Source organism: Neodiprion lecontei, chromosome 2 (assembly GCF_021901455.1).
Source record: "Neodiprion lecontei isolate iyNeoLeco1 chromosome 2, iyNeoLeco1.1, whole genome shotgun sequence".
Lineage (NCBI taxonomy): Eukaryota > Metazoa > Arthropoda > Insecta > Hymenoptera > Diprionidae > Neodiprion > Neodiprion lecontei.
Genome location: NC_060261.1, coordinates 32,424,727 through 32,445,965, shown reverse-complemented (window position 1 = coordinate 32,445,965; position 21,239 = coordinate 32,424,727). Strand labels below are relative to the sequence as shown.

The window sequence follows — 21,239 nt, the reverse complement described above, 5'->3', positions numbered from 1 at the left end:
AAGAATGTTTACAAATCGAATTCAACTAATGGTATCATGCATATATTCCAACATGCCTTAGTAATTATCGAATATAGATTATTTAAAAAAAAAAAAAAAACAACAAAAATAATTGAAAAAATTAGTAAAATACTAAAATTTTACTCAAAATTATTGTTATTAACTCTATTAATAAGTTAAGAAGGTGATTAAAATAAACAGTAAGAATTATACCAACAACAATTAAGTATTTAAGAATTTATTTGAATGTATAATGAAAATTTTCCGGCAATATTCTTGCGTATACAAAATATTATGAATCCTGCTGACTCGTGCTTGGCATACTGCAGTTATTACTATCTTCTGACTCCTCGTCAGATCTGTCGGGAAGCACTTTCATATGAATCGAGGAGGAATCGGAATTAACTAGGTGGCTTTTTTGCGCTCGTTGCTTTTTAAATCGTCTGAATTTTAGCTTCCCACGCCTGCTGGGCAACGTTGTCGGGTCTAAAAATATTTCAGGAGACTTTAGACCGAGCTTCTTTAATCTCAGGTATGATAAGCTACTTTATTAAAATGTACTCACGATCTTCTGGAATATTCATTCTTTTTCTCAGCACACCTCTGAGTTGTTTATTTATGATTTCTCTACAATGATCATCGAATCCTACTGGTAGCCACCCCATTTTTTCGTGACACTTTGTTTCTGGTGAAGGATTAGGCAATTTTTCCAACATCTCCTGGATTTCTGGGACATGAACATCGCAGTACTGAAATGGAATAAAAAAACTATATTAGTCAATATTAATCGAGCTCTGCCACATAGAAATCCCTGACACAAACTAATACCTGATAAAACATTTGTCTGGAAGGAGGTACAGTTCCCTCTTCATAGATATAAACGTTCTTGCGGAGATGCTTTTCTTTTTTCTTTCTATTCTCTTCCGGTATAGTTGCAGAGAGAATAGTTGTCTTTGACTTGGAAGCCGGTGCAAGTTTGTAAGGTAAGATGTAGTTTGAATAACTACGTTTACACTTGACCGTCGACTCCAATCCGTCTAGAAAATAGAAGAAAATTTTACCTGACTCTGTGTAACGTTTGTTATTTATGTTACAGAAATCACTTTACTAAACAACTTACGCATCGCTTTAAGCCTGTAATCCAACGTCTGATATATTCTTGCGGCTGGATCTTTTCTAGGATCGTATCCAAGTCTGACCCACATAATTCGCCAAGGACCTGAGATAAAGTAATAAGCTACAGAAGGCAGCATAACTTTCAAATGTTCTCCCGTGAATTTTGTCTCGTACATTAGAGCGTTCTTTGACCATATCGGTCTTTGTTCAAAAAACTTTTTCACCCTTTCCAAGTGATAGTTTTGAAGAAATTTCACTCTCATAGCGTTTTCTATACCTTTCGGCGGCTCTGATGGAATATCTCGTGTATGGAAGTTTACGAAATTAGAGAACCCTCCTCGCCTCTTTCGCGTTTTACCTATCGCGCTTCCTGACAATGCATCTTTTCCCGTTTTTGGTACATACAACTGGACATTGTCCATTCGGCTAAAAGCAGCAGGTGGCAAAAAGTACGGGACCTTAGTTTTCAGCCAACTGTATGGTGGCAGACCAACTGGGAATATGGAATCGTATATGCATTCATTCTCGCCACGATCTACTGCGCTTGGTGTTAATGGTAGGAACTGAAAATCGCAGAGATCTGAAAATAAGTAACAATAAAAATTGAGTATACAACAGCAAGTTACATTTATGCAGTTTATACAAAAACGACAACATTATGCTTACTCTTGAATCTAAATTCGGTATCAACTTGACCCAAAACTTTCAATTTTGGCAGCTCGTAGTTATCATCTCTGGATAAATCTTTGTATTTATGCTTATCAAACGGCAGAGAACAGTTTTTCTTGGACTTGAACTGATCGTTACTTTCGTTGCATTCAGCCTGATCAGAACAATCCGGTTTTGCTTCTCTGATATCGACTTTCTTCATCTCTTTACTTTCGCAGCTTACAGTAACGTTACAATCCGTTGTTACTTTATTCGTCAAGTCTTTTAATAAATCTTTAACCTCTACCTCTGTCCTTGAAAGCTCAGATTCCTTTTCCACAACTGTTTTGAAAGTCTTGCTCAAAACTTCAGAAAAAACGTTCTCGGTGTTCACAAATTGACTGGTGGTTCCCAAATTCACAACTTCCATTACTCGTGAGTTTGTTTGCAGAGGTTCCTTAGTCTCTTGAGTATCATTTGCCTGTTTTTTCTTCACTCTGATTCTCAGCAAAAACCCAGTAGTCAAATGCCGGTCACCGCAAGCTGGTTTGCGATAACCATCATCAGGCCTAAACCTAAGTTCGAGTCTTCGATTGTGAGTATCGACAGCCTGAAATCAAATTCAACCGTCAATTAATATTGGTTTCCAATTCTTATCCTAAGGTAGATATCCTCTCCTCTTGGGCAAGGTAAATACGTACAGCTGGTTACGCACCGTTGAAATAGACGCTAATCCACCCAGAGTCTCGATAGCTTTCTCTGGATTAATCACATTGCCTGGATATTTGATGCATATAAATTTCCTATCGAATCTGTGGCCCCCTGGAAGAACAGGTCCGACGTATTTCTTCATGTTTGGGTCATCCTCATCTCCGTCGTATTCTTGAGACTATTTTCGATGCAAGAAGAAACGATGACTCAATATTTGAAAATTCTTAATTAATATGATCGAAACGTATACTAACCCTTCCTGCAGCACGTGCTCGGCTTCGTTCAATCGAATCATCACTGTCACCCTCCTCGCCGTAATCACTAGCGTTAATATTGCAGTCGCTATCATCTTCGAAACGCTCCTCGTCACTATCATCACCGTTTATACTCATCGCGATAACGATAATGTATGGTACAATTCATTTATTCATTTCTTTGATCATTTGAAGTTCAAACACGCCCGCGACGTCCTCTCATTCTACCGTAAACACAACATGATGTTTTTCTTTTTTTGAGGTTAAGTTGAGTGAGTCGTCATCGTCGTCATCCTTACGCCCGCTCCACTGATTCAAGCACTTCTTGCATGTTCTGCGGGTTGCAGCATATCAGGCTCCTGCTTCGCTATCACAAAAGCTTTATCCGTGTTTACTGATTGTGAAACATCGAAGGAGACCTATTAGCTGTAGGTTATTGAACGAAATAGATATCTGCCGATTCATTTCAATAACAAAATATTTGTATTGATGACATTTACGAGTCTGTATTTTTTCACCGAAGAATCGAAAACCTTCGAATTAAGGACTATTATCTGCATGTGATGATATATGTATATTGGGCAACTGACTTTCGCAAGCTTATATGTACTTATAAGTTTGTTTATTCTAGGAGAAATGGTACATGTTACATGGAACACAATAGAAATTTCGTGTCGAACTAATAGCCGAACAATGGAAGAGTTGAATAGCAACGAAATGAGAATTTGTATACATGTGATTGCTGTTACGAGGTATGTACATACACACTCGGCAGCAGTTGACGGAATACCGTTGATTGGCTCCTTAGTGTGATCAAAGTGATAACAAGATGTGCTGTAACATGGTAAAGATTTGATAGTAATACCGAATGCTCGATGGAGGTCTGTGGCAGTAAAACCGACTGCAGTGACGTATTCGAAGAGACGACGTCCGTTGTCTTCTCATCGCCGTTGTCGTGTGGTTCTTACAAGCGAACGATGTCGTCCGATAAGCAAAATACAACTTCGACGTATTGTAGAATATGTCACGAAGGTAATGAGAAGTTCGTACTTGGCAAAAGATTATTGTTGAAACTGGAAATATATGAATTTAAACAGCGGAAAAGAATAACTAACAAGTGATTAAATTTATGTTATGTATTATCTTTAACTTATCGTGTTATCTCAAAGATTGTGCATCAATATCAGATATGGAATATCTACACGATATATACATAGTATACATAGGTGTATGTCTTAATTCACGTCTTCTTACGCCTCAACAATACTTCTGTAGACAAATTGTTTTGACACTCTTGTTGTTATTACATTTTTCTCTTTTCGACATTCGAGGAGATGACAGCTTAGAGGAGTTGGTGGATCCTTGCAAGTGTAGCGGTTCTGTCGGACTGGTTCACGCTACCTGTTTAGAGAAATGGTTGTCAACGTCTAACACCGATCGTTGTGAAATCTGTAAATACGTATTCACAATTGAAAAAAAGAAGAAACCAATTTCCGAGGTAATACTAATTGCTCTAAATCTTTATTCGATAATTGTAAGTGTCCGCTTACCAACCAATTAATTTACCACTGATTAAAAAGCAAGGCAAGAGAATAAAGACGAAATTTGGAAATCGATAAAAACCCGCAACGACGATATATTGCAATGTACAGCAATTGTTGATATGTAAGCAGTATGGAAACCAATATTGAACTTGTTTTGGGTAATTGTCAGTCAGCCTGCCAATGGTGGCGAAGCAAAAGTATCAATGGGCCGCGAGGGATCGGCGGAGATGCAGTTTGTTTTGCTGTACTGACACCCTTGTGTTTTATCGCCACATATTTATGCGCGATCGGTGCATCCGCATATTCTCGTCTTGGATACTGGGAAGGAACTGGTTTAGCGATTTTGTGCTCGTTACTCGTCATGACTTACTGCCTTTGGCTGGCCATCACTATCAGGTAATTTTTTGCCAACTCGCATTTATAATTATTTGAGGTTCATTCAATCGCGTACACCTTTTTTCTAATTTCTTTTAAGTCCCGTAAAATTTTTAATAAAATTTTCAATATCCACAATCATAAAAATCAATTTCAAACGGGATTCGGGTGTAGGTACCATTACAAAATATGGCGACGTTGGCGAAGGCAGAATCAAGACGTGGTACTTTTGGTGAAGCATAAAATCAATTCGCCGGACCGCAACAATACCGCACAATCCGCACTTGGGCAGAAATCACCACGTCACAGACAGGATAGAAATAACAATAGAGGAATGCCGGAAAGACCGATGCCTAGATTCATTTTCAACGTTCCATTCAATCACAATGATGATCCTATGTTTACCCTGCATCAACAAACGAGCTTAGTTTGATAATATAATTCGAATGCTGGTTTGCAGATTATATACACGGAGAAAATATCGTTGCAGAAGTAAGAAAGACTGCCCGGTCTGAAATCGAAAAAAGTAGGAGACATTTTTTCAAAAGATGATAATGAAAAAAAACAAACAAAAAAAAAATTCAGTAATAAATGAGTGCAGGCTCGATCAGCATGCTCTAGTCTTCCTTAACAGCCCGTGAAATCAGACATCGTACCCGCATGATAAAGCCTATGGTATATATTGTTATTACCAGAGTCAAATTGAAAGTACGTATGTAATATACAATACCTATATATTATGTTATGCTAATTTTTTATCGCGAGTTTCGTGAAAAATTAGTACAAGACGATTGATGTTGTGATATATATAGTACCGGTGAATGAACAATAGACACTTGAGAATGATCGGTGATGATAATGAATAAAAATAAATGAAAGCAGTACAATTGATAATTCGAGCGACGATGTACTGATAACATTTCTGATCTAGCAGACACCTCTGTATCGTAATATCTATGTTTTAGAAATCTTTTACTGATTAATAACGAAGTAAAACTTAGAAACGGGGTGAAGCATGCCAAGTTTGCACAATTAAATTGGTCAAAGTTTCAAACAAAGTATTGTATTTACCTGCAGGGTATACCATAGCAGCACATTCGTTGTATAATAAGTGTAACCGACTTAGCATTCCTTTCTTCGGTCTAAAAGTAACTTGATGAATCGAATGATCGTGCGATGAATTTCTTATTGCTACACTGTTTCTTTTTTTCTACTGTTTATGTTAGCTAACTTATACCTTCTACATATAGTGCACCCCAATCGAAGATCGGTACTACCTACTATGTATATTATAGAATGTAAAGAGAGTAGTGAAAGTTATCGAAAAAAATCTGTACAGAGATATTTTCTTCTCCGCGGTAAGATCAAAACTAAAAAACTTTTACAACTAATGAGTTAGATAAAAGTTTCAACCAATCTTATCGAGGTTTCGGATAAGTGTAGAGAAAAGACAATAAATTCTATCGGAGTATGCTGAAAACTTGTCGGAAATGTTGGTGGAGTTTCAATTTCGTTAAGATTTCGTAATCAAAAATTTGAAGTCAATCAGAAAATGTGTCGCAAAATTTCAGTGAACATCACGCACTCGCTAAACTGGACTGTTTTTTTTAAAAGCCTCTGAATATTTTTGACAAACTTGTAAATGTGATGAAGTTTTTATTCTAAAATTCAGAAGCCGCAGACTTTTTAACAAATTATTCATAAAATGTATTCACCAGCTCTGCAATCGTGACTATATGCGCGCTAATAGTTCCGACGAAAAAAAATCGTGTATATTCAAACACGGGATGGTTATATGATGGGTGAATTAATTTTACGGCAGATAATTGTCTCGTATCAAGTTAAAACGTGCATGCACATTTACATACGATACGCATATTCTTTATGTATGAGCAAAGAGTAGCGGAAACGTCTTTACGGATTCACCAAACTTAGTATCACAGGCAATAAATTATTTCATAATCTCGTTAGTCCCAGGAAATATGGGTCGATAATACACCATTTGTATATACATACTATACGTACAGGTTAAAGAACACGAATTCCGATCAAATCATGAACTAACAAAACCGTGTGTATCGCATAAATATAACAAACAATTATTATTCATTTTCTTGCAGCTGCAACATCCATTTGTTCAAAGGTACTTAACTACTTTCATTTTTTACCATAAACGAAAAATTTATAGGTGAAAAATGAAAATGAGTTTTGCGGCTGTAACCAGTAGATCTGGTATATCTTACTATTATCTTTCATTTTGGTTATTTGTACCACATTTTCTTACAACTATTGCGTTAATTTGATGTGGGTGCAAAAATAATTTGATGCGAAGATCTTGTATAATTGAAAAAAGGACTTAGTAAACCATATAGATTCCACATTAGAATAACTAGAAAACGTACTATTGACAACCATTGATACTGAATATTTACATGTACCACATTTTCTTGTAATTCTAACAGTTTCTAAACCGTTATTGTAAAGATTATTTTTACTAAGAGCTATAAAAAATTAAATTTTTCCGTTATATACCGTTTTACAAATACCAGTTTGCAAGTGTGACACGGTTGATGTGCAGAAAACTTTAAACAATGATCTGTAACAACTCGAACATTTTGTTTTACAATTATATGGAAGCAAGACGTGGCAGTTTCAAGTGTATCGAATATCTATGGCAAATTTCACGTACAGATATTTTAAAGCAAATATATAACGTGCCTTTGCACATCTGTCGGGGTCCGAAGTGGCGTGATGTGGAATATGAAGAAAGAATTGCGTGGCTTGGAATTATGCATGTGCAGACGAGGGACACCCAGCAGCTGTCCATCTTGTATATTATTTACATATTTTTCCTAGGCCGTACAGGTTCATAAATCCACTTGCATGTATGGTTGTGCGAGCTATGATACTTTACCGCCGTATAATTGAAAGGTATAAGAAACAGCGATCGTCGTAGCGTCGTTTGTCGACGCGAATCGCCCATCGACTCCGTTTCGGCTGACTCAGCAATGAAACTTGATAGCAGTCAATTAAACTCTCCCCATTTCGATGAAATAAACATTGCGTATTTCGACAAACCCCTCAAGTTTACAGTAACATCAACTAATAATACTTGTTTGGTACAAACATAGCTCTGAATATGAATATAACGAATTCATTAAAATCTGTGCACTTGTGATCTGATTTATATAAATATTTTTTTGGATAGACATAAATGTAGGATCGCTAAGGATTATTATAAGCCTTATAAGTATCAATTTGAGGATAGACTTCATTCGATACATTTACACCGTCAACTTCTCGTCTTTAATTTCGTTTGTTTCGCGTGATGTGTCAAAATAGACGCAAAACGTTAGAAAAATGATAACAAGTGGCTCAGAAGGAAGCCTTTATTATATTAAAGTAGGTCTTGGGCATTCGATGGTCTCAGGTCTTGCCAGGCCTGCGTAAAGTAGTTTAAAGTTGCGACCTTTCCTCGACCTGTAATGAATATCGCGGTATTAATTAAGGAGCGGCGTATAGTCGATAAGTACCGGGTATGTAATAAGGCATGCACGTTTGCCTTTACGACACGTATGTGTGTTTCTATAAGGCCGTGAACATACGATAGCCGATAGAAGCAAACGTAGGACTAATAGTCAAATGATCGTTACGTGTAAATAATATGCAAAAAATTTGCTATTGCTAACGGATATATTCTCGGCCAGTGCAATTTTTTCGATCATTTTTTACATGTTCTTCAGCCCCGAACAGTTGTTTTTCAACGTCTTTTATGCAAATTTGATGGGAAAATGTAGCTTGCGAGAAAAGTGCAAGTGGCAATTTAAGAACCAATACGATACATCTATAACGGATGATCATACGTGTTTCGTTCGAATTACACGGTCTCAATGCAATTTGGCAATCCACGAGAACGCCACAATTTAATTATTATCGTACGTAAGATTATAGGATCAGACGTTTTTTTTTTCCTCCCAATGATTCGCGGCTTCGAATTACTACAAATTTGATGTACCAGCGGCGTATTTCACACATATCAACGCTGTCTTGCAAAAATGTAATACGGACAAGGTTGTTCGATGTAGTCAGTTCTTAAGTTTATTTTATAATTCATAAGTAGCACAACGACTTGGCTCCAGTCGCAAATGGGGTCAGTCCACGACCCTCAACTGCGATTTCAACCCCTAGCCCTGGCCTCATCTAGCAGGTTGTTAATTAATAAACTTTCTAGTCCATATTATGAAACATGTTTATTTAATTTGCACAGTGTTCGCATAACAGTGAAAGTGGCGCCGTTACAATAATTCGCGTAGAATTAAATAGCATTTACCCGAATCGGGAAGTTCTTCCTCTATTGATAAATTTACCAAATCATTCATCTCACAGCACACCGTTTTAACTGAAAAAACAAAATGAAAAATGACGAAAAATAAAAACAACCATTAATCGTGAAAAGATGAAAACCTTTGTTCAAATTCTCGTCAGTGACTTATGCAATCTTTGATCTGTTTCTGTAATAATTTGGCCAAATGTGTTACTAATTTTTCGAACTGATTATACAGGGATTTCAAATTGATTATTCAAATAAGCAGGGGGAACAAGTGACGAATATCGGCGAAAACTTTCGTAGACATGTAGCATATAATGTCATTCAGGTAAAGCACCTCATTCCATTCGTTCATCAATATCGATGGATTTATATTTATTTTAGAATTGATGTGTACATATGCGTGCGTAACTATCCGGGAAAATTTGAGTGCGCATATTTGAAACCGCAAATTACAGTATCTAGAATTTCCAAAAGGAGAATGCAGCTTGCGCCTGCGCGTCGCCATGGTGATAAGTAGTGCGAGTCAGCTAGTAATCGGACGCAGTAGAACCAACCATCGTGGCAAACGTTGTGCAAAGGCCAGCCTCGGTTGTACGGTCACTAAATTTCACGCTTTCCACTTCGCCGGGCGAGCCTTGACCGTCTGAAAAACCTGTGACACCGATCGCGGAAAAACTTGAGATGTTTATTCAACATCTCCTAAGAAACATTTGATTGATCAAGTTCTGAAATAAATTCGCGGACATCGACCTGTTTCCAGCATACGTGTCTACAAACCCCCTGATACGTGCCAGCTCTGTTTGTTTGACATTGCGTGAGAAAGTTGTAAAAATGAAAAACAATATCGTATGAAGATTTTATCGTCTCTTAAACGAAGTGCTAACGATAAGTGATCAAAAGTTGTGTCCACGGTAGAACTTGGGTCGAGTGTTGTGTATCATATGCGTTACAAGAAAGTGGGTGTTGTATCACAGTGAATAATTTTCAGAATCGAACCCTTTCTTTATGAAGAATTTAATTCTGAGTATAACGACATACGAATTCTATAAAAATTTTTTGACAAATTGAAAACCGGATTATGTTTATTTCCTCTGTGAAATTATAGGGTGTCTCTTTAACGAGGAAATTCTTGTAAAAAACTGTATGGCTTCGAATTTAATTTGACGAAGATAAATTTGAAAAATCATTGCCCTTATCACTGCATAATGTTCGAATAAATTATACACGTGATTATAATTCAGCCTCACAGAACTATCAGTGATTGTGGTTTAATATTCTGTATGATCGTGCGGCACACCGTAATCTGATGAGTTCCCCGATCTCACCGGCAGTTCAAAGTCAACCGCAAAGTCAGGGTCGAGATTCTAGACGACAAGTGAATTTGAGGGCCGAATACTTATTCGCCTTGCAATTATTCGTGGCGACGTGTGCTTGGTGTCACAGGTGGGGATTGGCAATATCTCCAGTCATGTGAGTGCATAAATGGCAGTTCCATCGGCACCAGGAAACCCCGTACCAATAAACGGACTATGGGCATCTGCCTGGACACTGGCAAGTATAACGTATTTGCAATTTCATTTGAAAATGTAACCTTTTTATCGTTCTGCTGGTTTGACGATCGACAAGTAAATACACCGCGTTATACGCGTATGATCAATAATTTGTGAAAACAACTTGCAGCCGGATGGACCAAATTATTGGGTGTATGCATTTTTCACTGTCATTTATAACAATTGCTGTTATTATAATGTCACTTTTTTTCAAGCTCTGTCGCTTTCTGGACATTTGCGCGAAATACTTCATCCTTTTTTTAGTTCATCCAGACACATTTGCATACTGCTTTGTAGATTTTTAACGTGAACTGTATTTAGTCGCGTTAGATTTTAAAATAATTGACTTTTTCGATTCCTGAAAAAGCATAGTGTGTCTGACGCTATAACCAGTGGAGGATTTGAACTGAACAATTAGTCTCGACAAGAAATTGCAAAGAAAAATACAAACCTGTCATCCGCGGAATATCGATGATGAAATTGTACAGTTGAGTAGGTATATATTTTTTTTTACAATAACAACTGCAGCGTGACGCGTAGAATGTGTAAGGCAGTTACACGTTTCATATTTACAATTTTCTGATCAATTAGTTGGATTAGTTGCAGAAATTCCCAGCGAAATGCGTATCAGGCGTATAAAACGTGCAGCCCTTCTCTCTTTGTCGATAAAATAAATTAACCGCGTTCTTTCGCATGCGTTTCATATGGTCTATGCATCAAGCAGCGGACGATAATTGCGCAGTATTAATTTATTATTTTCAGTACAAGAATTATATACCGTCGACGATAAAACCGATGTACAACGCAAGTACCAAGTGTAGTATAATTCATCGCTAAAAGAGGAGGCTATGAACGTCGTTTTTAATCCGTATCACATTCATTATAGAAACATACAATATACACATGGAATATCCAACATTTAATGAACACGCGAATTATACGTGGCCGCATCACACTCTCATTGTCTACATAGGTATACATATACCGACGTTTCATTACCGCTCAATGCAGCGGCGAATATCATCGGCGGAAGGATACCATGCTATAAAATAAATTTCAGAAACATCAAATTATCAAATTGGATTCTCAGCTATTCTGGCACAGCTGTATACAGTTGTACACCTTCCTCATTTTCAACCGCGTTACGGCAATACTGTCAAGATTGGATCTCGTCCGATAATCTACACCGCGCTAATGGAGTAGTAAATTCTTGTTTGTTTAAAAAAAAATTTTAACAAAGATATTGCATTACGGCAACGTTGACCAACTATCGCCGAGACTGTCGCTTCTATAAAACATCTTCGTCGCTTTTCCTGCATTCATTGCGGCCGTATAAATTGGCAGCATATTAGCCAATGCAAGGTTATTCGGCCTAAGGGACAACATTTTCGGCAAAGGGATTGCCTGTAGAGAGAACATTACCCATGCGATCTGTGTATTTATTGACTTCTGCACAGTGCGTCGGGCATGTGAAATATGAATGAGTGTAAATTGGTGCGTCTATATGCACAGGCCGTAGAAAAAAAAATGTAAACTGGAGAGTGTGAGAATACATGGTTAGCACCGTTAGGGTGAATACATAAATGCGAGAATAGCTGGAAAGGATAAAGGAATTTGATTTGAGATCTAGGATTTGTACTGAAATTGTGACATTTTTTAGAATGACCCTCTCATTCACACTAGATTTTGTCATTTGAACAGATGGATTGTTTAAGAAATAATTTTGCACATATACCGATCGAAAAATTTGAGAAATTATTCTATATTAATGCATACAAAGAGTGGATTCAATTTAAGCACTTGAATAAGTTTTGATATTCAAGAATTTGATAAAATATTCCTTAACTTACTAGATGAGAAATCAATTCCGCTGAAATTCTGGGTAGTCGTGCTTTTCTGTGTTTCTAATGATACGTGTCAAGCAATAAAAATGTTTGTACTCTGATATTTAGAGTTAGTAATTTGTAATTTGTCATTTATTGATAGAAGATAATTTACAAATGTAGAAGATACGGCAAGTAAAATCTTATAGAGGTAACATTATTACCTGTACATAGGCTGGAATGATATCTTACATTAATCTTAAAAACTATCAACAACCTTATATACTACTTGAGACTATTCAATACTACATAAAATTTCATAAGATCGACATTTATTAAATTTATTGTTGAAGTTATTCAATACAAAAAAAGTAATGTGTTTAGTAAATATATAAAGCACTTGGGAATAATTTCAGTTTTTTTTTTTTTTTGATAATGTCTTTACTAACAGTCTAGATCTTTGTAGAGTTTCTTAGTGATATGATATATATACATATATATATATTCCAGTATAAACAGCTACCTTATATTTAAGTGATTTCATAGCTTTTAGTGATTTCGTATGATTCCTAGTAATTCTAGATGATTTCGAGTAATTTCAAATGATTTCAGCTGATTACAAAATACTTCATGTGATTAATGCCACTCCGTATGATTTCATGTGATTATACACGATTGTACGAGGTTTCGAATGATTTCGAAGAGATTTTCAACTTTTTTAGTTGGATCCATCTGACTTTAACCGGTTTCGATTGATTTTAATTGATTTCAACCCATTGCAGCTGATTCTAAGCCGACTGTGATCAGGATAAGTGATTTCATCCGTAATGTGCGGTGATTTCTTGTTTACTTCGAGCGACTACAAGCTGATTCAAAATCAGAGTCTACAGCTCATTAAAAAAGTGAATAGTCCCTCGATTAAGGCAGTAACTTCTTGGACTATAAAATTTCAAAACAGTGAAAAATTTTTAAATATAACAGATTGTAAGCACTCCGAGTCATTTATGAGTAACACATAATGGAATAATAATAAGTTGATGCACATATATAATGCGAGTTAACGTCGATTCCGAGTTCGCCATTTCCGTTATTATTCAACACAGAATTCATCCGCTTCGTCACGAATGAGTTGTTTTGACCGCTAAATTAATTTCGGCGTGAGTAATAATTGATGAGAGAATTTCATCTAGGGGGTTTGCAGGCGTGTAATTAGCCGAAATTGCGCCCTTGAAACAAGGCAGAGAGACGCATATATGGCCGCTGGGATCATAAGGCGTGAATAAATTCTGAAAGCTAATTGAACGTTTCAAATCCACTTCGGTAAACTAATTACGCATGCACGTGTATACGGTGAGTCGTAGATCGAAAGTAATGATTTTACTTCGCCGATTATAATAAAACTGACGCGTAATTCGAGTCACGATAATAACGAACGTCGTAGTACACATTTGTAAATACTTAGTATTTTCTTTCATAATTTCTTCTCCCGTTCACATTTTCCCCAAGCTTTCATATAATATTTTTTTGAAACTTGCGTATCGGCGAAGAAAGACCTGTAAAACAAATTTTCAATTTCAGAGCAACAAAATGGATCGCAGGTTTTCGAAGACGGTAATAGGCGGCGAACAGGAAGATGGCAAGGTGAGGCAGGACTTCTATCAACACCTCCAGACGGGAATTTTCCCATGCAAAATGTTGGGCAGGTCAAATTTGAATCACCAAAAGTCCCTGTCATTTTCGTTCTCGGTAAGCGAATTTATACAAATCCAATAGTAATTAGATACGCGATACACGTTTAGCGAAAATATTATGAAAACAGTTACGTGCTTTTTTTTTTGATTTTTGTTTTATATATATATATATTTTTTTTTTACTTTTACAACTCGCATCACGCCATGAAGACAATATTCGGAACGTTTCAAATTGAATTTGCTTTGCGCAGGGGGTCCGGGAAGTGGCAAGGTGACCCACTGCGACAATCTGATGCACGAGAAAAAGGGGATTACTCATATCAACATGACGGATCTTTTGCAGCAGTACGCGATGGGGAATGGTAAGTGGTATTCCATGGCGTTCTACGATAAGGTACCAAAGAATATCACATTTTCCGGAAACCTCGCCGATGGAAGGCGTACATTATGCAATGATTGTTCAGTATTTTTCCCAAGATTTATCCTCCAATGCAGACCAACGTAAGATGCCTTTAATAGAAATGGTCACACTGCATCGTTATAATATATACCTAGTGAAACTCGAAAGATGAGTTTATACTGAAATGAAGTGAACTGTTTCCCACTTCCGACTATGATTTATATGTTTCAAATAATCAATTTATTTCATCTTCACTAGCCACGATTCGTCGATTTATATCACATATCGATATTCGAAGAATGATTATAGTCACAGGCAAAAAATTATTGTTCGTCTATCTTTTTTATAAAAGAAACGACTGATTAAAAACTGACGTAGTATTTATTTCGAACGTTTCCTAAGGTACATCATGGAACATTATTGATATATCGGTTCATTATTGGATAGAAGGAAGAAAGCTCGATACTCGTCGTTTGATCAATCGATTAAATTAGTACGTATTCTGACGTAGAGTATCAGTTGCTTACGGGTTTTAGCTTTTCGAAAATGAAACAAAGGTCGGCAGCAAGTTTATTGTTTATACACCCGTAAAAAAGAGTATGAAAAATAGAATCCGGATGGGACAATCGTACATGTCTAATGTGGAATTCTATAGTCGCGGATAGTGAGTCACGGAACCGCCGGGAGAGGGGGTTCAGTGTACGTGATGTACGTAGGGTGAATTGATTATACTCATAGATCGATGGATTCGTGTTAGGGTTTGGAAGAGGGTGCAGCCGATGTGTGTATGTGTGTAACATTAGAGCAACTTATCCATTCACCGGCTATACATACCACTCGTTCCAACGGCCACCTTCAGCTCGGTACGCTAATATACGTCATGCATAGGTTGGAACACCGGTGGACACGCGACTGATACCTGTGTAAACAGGTGCGAATACATATGGGTACACGTACGTGTATACGCAAACATTATGTACCCATATCCCAGGTTGAAATTATTTATTTTGCACTTTATACTCGAGCCAATGCCGCGATTATACTGCAATCTCTCACCAAAGCCAGCACCATTAAAAGAAGTGATCACCTGTAGCTCGATTCTTCGATCAAAGCTTTTCCCTCTTCCAGACATGCTCGACTTTGGACTCCTCAGCAGCAAAACGGTGACTGAAGTTCTGATGCTCGAAATGAAAATGGCACCAAACGCGAAAACATTCCTGGTCAGCGGATATCCGAGGAACATGAGAGACGTGGTCGAGTATTCTGAGAAGGTGAGAACATTCCGAGCATCTTGATCGATGATTAACTTTTGGCATTCAACTGTATAGAATTGTCGACTCTATACGTGTGTATTTTATGTATGGTATAGATTTTTGCAGTATATGTATATCTTTAGCGATGAAAAATAATGTGATGTCATGCTTGCACTGTGTACAATATGTGAAAGGGGATGGAACGGATTGGCACCATAGACACCATGTCGGCTATTTGGTCGATGCGTCGCTGCTTCACGCTACAGTAAAATGATATCCCAAATCTATTCTCTCTGGCTCGTCCTCAGCTATTGTTAAAGAAGTAAAACTTGATGTAAAAATATATGTAACAAATGTTAATCCAAAGTAGCGCTGTAAAGACCTTTTTTGCACATACTCGATAGGCGCGTATACACATGCGATAAGTCCTTGGCAGCCGCGAGACACAAAGGTTGGAGTGCAGGAGGAGTGGGGCTGTTGCCAAAAATGTAGAAGGTTGCGACCTAGTTACCGAAACGGGTGAACGTATGATATACGCTGCAAAATATAAGCTGCTTAGTTTTATTCCGTTGACAAAGGGGGGGGGGGGGTGATATTGGCATATCCAGAACACGGGAAAAAATGAGTAGCCGCGGTAGGTAGTGGCAGAAAATTGGATACGTTGTCTACCTGGAAGTTTCAAATTACATCTTGCGACTGCTATGCATGATTCACACATCGTCGCTGTTCCTCACTTCGCGAGGGGTGGAGTTTCGAGGTAAAATTTCAATACCCACGTTGTTCCTATAACGTGGATGTAGCTTAGTAATTTACCACAGCCCGCCAATCTTGGAGGTTCGCGCAAAGCCTCCTTATAAATAAAGTATTCAGCTTGAGGACACTGTTTATATCGATCCGGGGGGCATAGGCAAGAGTGGAATTTGACGTATACCTCTATGATGTAAGCATCGCGTCATACGAACGTTACCGCTCATAATCAACATTCAATAATTTTGTTCATAGATACAAATCGTTAACGGAGTAGTTCTCGTTTCGTGGAGACAGGAGATTTTGGAGAGGCAAATCGATTACGGTGCTCAATTGGGACACGTTATTCTCGGTCTGGCCAGAATGGAGCTTCACAATTTTTACCGAAACGTTATGCCGGTTGCTGAGTATTTCGATCAGAGCGGGATGCTGATTGCGGTAAGTGGAAAACATTTCCTCGAATAATTATTCGTTAAGGTATCGATATTGTCGATCAACTGTACTCTGCAAGACATTATGTCCCATCTACCAAATCGGTTACCGACTTTCAGGTGAACGGCGAAAGAAATCCCAGCGAGGTGTACGTTGATTTTCGGGAGGCAATCCTGAAAATCCTGGGTATGTCTGACGGAATTAAGGGTACCGGAAATCCTCCAGGATCCGTTGAAGCCGAGGTACAAATACATCGATAGATATACGAATATATATATGGCCATAGGTTGAGCTTGCGACAGTTGGTTGTTCTTCCGTTCCCGTTAATTTTTTATTTACGTATCACAGGTAAAGGTCGAGAGAGGAATAACTCCCACATCCCCCCTCGCGAAACAGACAGTAGTTACCGATCTCACTCCATCGCCACCGAAGACACTGATGCCACCTGAACTTCAACCCTCGAAAACAGCAAACAAGCCCAGGAAGGGCCTACCATTCTTCATCTGGGTCATAGGTGAGATATTTACGGAGAAAGTTTGTACTAGAAAGCGTCCGTTTGAAATTTAGTAAACAAAAAAAAAAAAAAAACACTCTGCTGGTAATCCAGGTGGTCCTGGGAGCAACAAAGCGACCCTCAGCTCGCAGGCGATACAGGACGAGGTCGGATGGGTCCACATCAGCATCGGAGGCCTTTTGCGAGGATTGGCGAGCTCGAATCCGATAGTTCGGGAGGCCATCCTTGCCGGGGAGATGGTGCCGAGAGATATAGTCATGCAATTGGTCGAGAAACAGGTCCTGCTCCATAGGGACACGGACGGAATTGTTATAGACGGATTTCCGAGGGATTCTGACCAAGTAGAAGAATTCGAGAACAAGGTATACAAACACTTGTCACTTGTTTTATACAATTTCTTTATCCACAGATCATCCTTTCCTCATTTATCATCCCGTATATCGCTGACTGGATATGAAATGTAACTTGTTCTAGTTTGGTCAAGAACCGTCGTTGTTGCTTCTCGATTGCTCTAAGCTCCAATTGGGCAGAGGTAGACTGGACGACAGCGTCTCGGCATTTAGAAGGAGACTGGAAATATTCAGAGAACTCTCATTGCCCATGTTGAAGAAACTGGACAGTGAAAATCGACTGACAATCGTAAGTCCACGTTCCTGATTTCATTTCTCTGATAATTTATTCTTTCTGAAAACAATTCACTGTAAAACAGAAATTCAGTTCCGTGATTTTCTACTGGAAAAATCTCTCCAACTTCTAAGAACTCTTCCCATCCAACATAGCTTGCGAAATTCTTTTAGAATTCTGTTGGAAATTGTCAAGTATAACGATTATATTGTAACGTTTTAGGACGTTACGGAATAAATATGGGTTCGCGAGCTTATTTAGAGAATCAATTAAAGGTGCAAATAAAATGTTGAGGAAAAGCTTTAATGGCAGAGTACTTGTTTTCGGTGTAAAGTCTGAGACAAGACTGTTTTTACAATAATGCTGGTTGACGCAGCAGCCTTATTCTTTTTGAAGACATAAGACGTTTATAAACTACTTTTATCTATGATGACTACCAGATCATTAAAAATAGGGTAAGACGGGTGATTTCACCCTTTGTAACAATATCAAATTTTGGCATTGTACCGAACAGGTGGACGGAGACACCGACACCAAGAACGTTCAAGACGAATTTACCGCTGCGCTTAAGAACCTCGTTTCCAATTCATCGCGGCAAAAGAACAACGAGGATTCAAATTCGGTTACAACAGGCGACATTCCCGAGAGAATAGTTAATTTCATACCAAACGGTTTTGCCAAGTCGGTAAATCAGATGACGAATAATGTCCAGACATTGGGGAAAACCCAATTATCAAACGGGACAAAGAATGCGATTGACAAAGGAATGAACGGGGTCAGCAAGGTCAGAGATAAGACGATGAACGGAATGGTGAATGGGATAAACTCGATATCGAAACAGGTACAGAATCACGTTGAGCAGGGTATTAAGGTGAGTGAAAACGGCGTTGGGAAAATAGCAAACGGCATTGCGAATAACGCGAAACATTTAGCCGTTAACGGGGGCACCTCGATACATAATGGCGTTGCCAATGGATTTGGAAATCTCGTTAACGGCCACTTACCAACGAACAAAGTTGCTCCAGTAAGGAATATGTTGTCTCAGAATAATTTACCAAACCCAGTTAGAAATATGTACAATGAAGTCGACGCTTACCAGCAGGATCTTCATATTTGATATAAGCCATCTGTGCCGATATAATTATTGTATTTGATTAAAATTCTCGAACAATAATCAAATAATGAGACCAAATAAAAATCTTTATGACAATAGGAAAAATGCAAAAATTTTAAAACAAACGCAGAAAGATTGAGAATTTCAGGAAGAGTCATTGTTTTTCCGAAAAGCTCTAAAGTCGATTTTTCCCTTCGGATTAATTCTTCGAACGATTTTGTTTTGGAAAATTCTTCACATACAGCATTTTTCGGAGTTGATACGAACATCTCGAAGAAATTTTTTAAGTACCTTTGAACAATAAACTTCAGGGGGCTTCATCAACGCGTAAATAGGTTCATTCATATGCTACCGGCATTTGATGAATTAACGAATCCGTCCGATACATGGTCAACAGGAAAAAAGAGTCTGAGGCAAACAAGGGACTAAAGGTATATAATTACGGTATATATACTGTAGATATAATAATCATAGGCAGCTTAGTTACCGTGTACCGTTATGTAATATAGAAACTGTGTATATCTGTAACTGAAAACTGCTCACGATCGGAACCCTAGTTAGGTATAGGAATTCTGCATACGATAGCTACTATAATTATCTAAGATTTTTCTTATTTCAAATTTATGTGTACATCACATTTGAGAACCACTGAATTTTTTTTTTTTTTTTAAATTGTACGTAACTATACTAACTTTATTATACCTATATTTTGTGTAATAATGAAATACGAAACATAGCTTAGATGATTAATGAAAATTTAAAAGTTGTTCTATTTTCAAATGTGTAACTGTGAACTTTTACAAAACATTTTACGATGTACCTAGAATATAATGGTATATAATACGCAAACGATTAGTCCGCAGGCGGACTTTATGCATGCGTTACAATTAACACACGTTATCACACGAAGCGTTAGCCCATATATCTAAGAACATGGGATAGAGTTATATAGTACGTAAGGATCTGCATACTTACCGTTCCAGACTAGATGACATAAGTACACACATGTTAATATCTCTGTACCTCCAAAACTGGGTGTTGTTGACACATTATTGATTAGTATATTGCTCGGTGGCAAATCAGTGCCTTACGCATATTCAAAAGTCGTGGTAAATTGCCTTTGTAATCATTGATCTATGGATGCAGTTGTCGTGAGGTGGAGATACATATTGATCATCGATCATGTAATTCGAACATAATTTTGATTCTTAATTAAGAGTTAACTTATCTCAATGAACCTATTGGCGGTTGAGATTAATAAGTGTACAATACTGACTCAGCTTTGAATAATATAACCGTAACAACCCCAATTGGATGTGCGCAGAATGAGGAGGCTGACATTTTTTTTATTGTTTAAACTGATATTGGAACTTACACGTATCTATCTGTCATGAAGTACGTTCTACAGTAGATAAATGTTTTGAGTTATGTCTCATGTTGAATGTAACTGGAAGAATATGTATCTAACGTTTAATGTGAAATAAAGAATTCCTCAGTTCACAAAAACATTTTTTGATCACGACGATGCATATGTACAGGTAAAGCACAGGGCTGTAAGACTGCTATAAGAGAACGGAATTTAATACTAAAGACAAGAACTTCCGTCTTTTTAGGCGATACTTGAATGGGTCTATTTTTCGTTGAGCGAGAGATCGATAATCTCGGAATCAATTCGTATGGCCCTTTTCAGACTAATTGGACCCACAGCAACTCAGAAAACTCAGCAGTAAAAGCCTGGGACCAACAGCAGAGAAATAACGAATGAAGTTCATCGTGGGATCAACAGGAGAGAAGTTACGGTGAAAAAAGCACCTGCTGAAAAATGTCGAAAATACAGGTTCTCGTTTTTCGGCTGTAACTTTATATAAGTTGATCGCAGCGTGTTGGGACTGCGCCCAATCGATTTCTCTCGCAAAATTACGTCGGAATAGTGCCTGAAAGAATTGATTCCAGCACTTTTCAAAATCGCGAAAATTTTCGCCAAAAATACAAAGGGGTTAACCTTCCTTTTTTTTTTACCAAAAAATTTTTCGTCTCAGAATTGATTCGTATGACTCTTTCCCGACCAATTGGACCCCCAGGAACTCAGGAAACGCAGCGAAAAGAGCGTGGG

At 37.7% G+C, this 21,239-nt stretch overlaps 3 protein-coding genes across 5 annotated transcripts; 2 read left to right on the top strand and 1 right to left on the bottom strand.

The window, feature by feature from the left end:
- Positions 1-222: 222 nt before the first annotated feature.
- LOC107225610 (general transcription factor 3C polypeptide 5) lies at positions 223-2,986 on the bottom strand. Of its 2 annotated transcripts, XM_046730664.1 has the most exons (8): positions 2,730-2,986; positions 2,480-2,653; positions 1,783-2,374; positions 1,394-1,696; positions 1,121-1,219; positions 829-1,037; positions 566-749; positions 223-486 (listed from the first exon to the last, which is right to left on the bottom strand). In XM_046730664.1, exons 1-8 carry the CDS (start codon positions 2,865-2,867, stop codon positions 293-295), a joined length of 1,893 nt encoding a protein of 630 aa, XP_046586620.1. In that variant the 5' UTR covers positions 2,868-2,986; the 3' UTR covers positions 223-292. The 2 variants fall into 2 exon arrangements, with proteins under 2 accessions (XP_046586620.1, XP_015521620.1); XM_015666134.2 differs by having other exon boundaries at positions 1,121-1,696.
- A 73-nt stretch (positions 2,987-3,059) lies between these two features.
- Positions 3,060-8,896, top strand: LOC107225607 (E3 ubiquitin-protein ligase MARCHF3). Of its 2 annotated transcripts, none has more exons than XM_015666131.2 (5): positions 3,060-3,157; positions 3,361-3,761; positions 4,064-4,227; positions 4,443-4,669; positions 4,823-8,896. In XM_015666131.2, exons 2-5 carry the CDS (start codon positions 3,605-3,607, stop codon positions 5,079-5,081), a joined length of 807 nt encoding a protein of 268 aa, XP_015521617.1. In that variant the 5' UTR covers positions 3,060-3,157; positions 3,361-3,604; the 3' UTR covers positions 5,082-8,896. The 2 variants fall into 2 exon arrangements, with proteins under 2 accessions (XP_015521617.1, XP_046586623.1); XM_046730667.1 differs by having other exon boundaries at positions 4,061-4,227; positions 4,823-8,895.
- Positions 8,897-9,529: 633 nt separating this feature from the next.
- On the top strand, positions 9,530-20,626 carry LOC107225603 (adenylate kinase isoenzyme 5). Its single transcript, XM_046731223.1, has 10 exons — positions 9,530-10,529; positions 13,930-14,097; positions 14,294-14,404; positions 15,571-15,713; positions 16,698-16,880; positions 16,994-17,116; positions 17,223-17,388; positions 17,482-17,750; positions 17,863-18,027; positions 18,527-20,626. The coding sequence occupies exons 1-10, from the start codon at positions 10,508-10,510 to the stop codon at positions 19,127-19,129; spliced, it is 1,953 nt and encodes a 650-aa protein (XP_046587179.1). The 5' UTR covers positions 9,530-10,507; the 3' UTR covers positions 19,130-20,626.
- Positions 20,627-21,239: the final 613 nt, after the last annotated feature.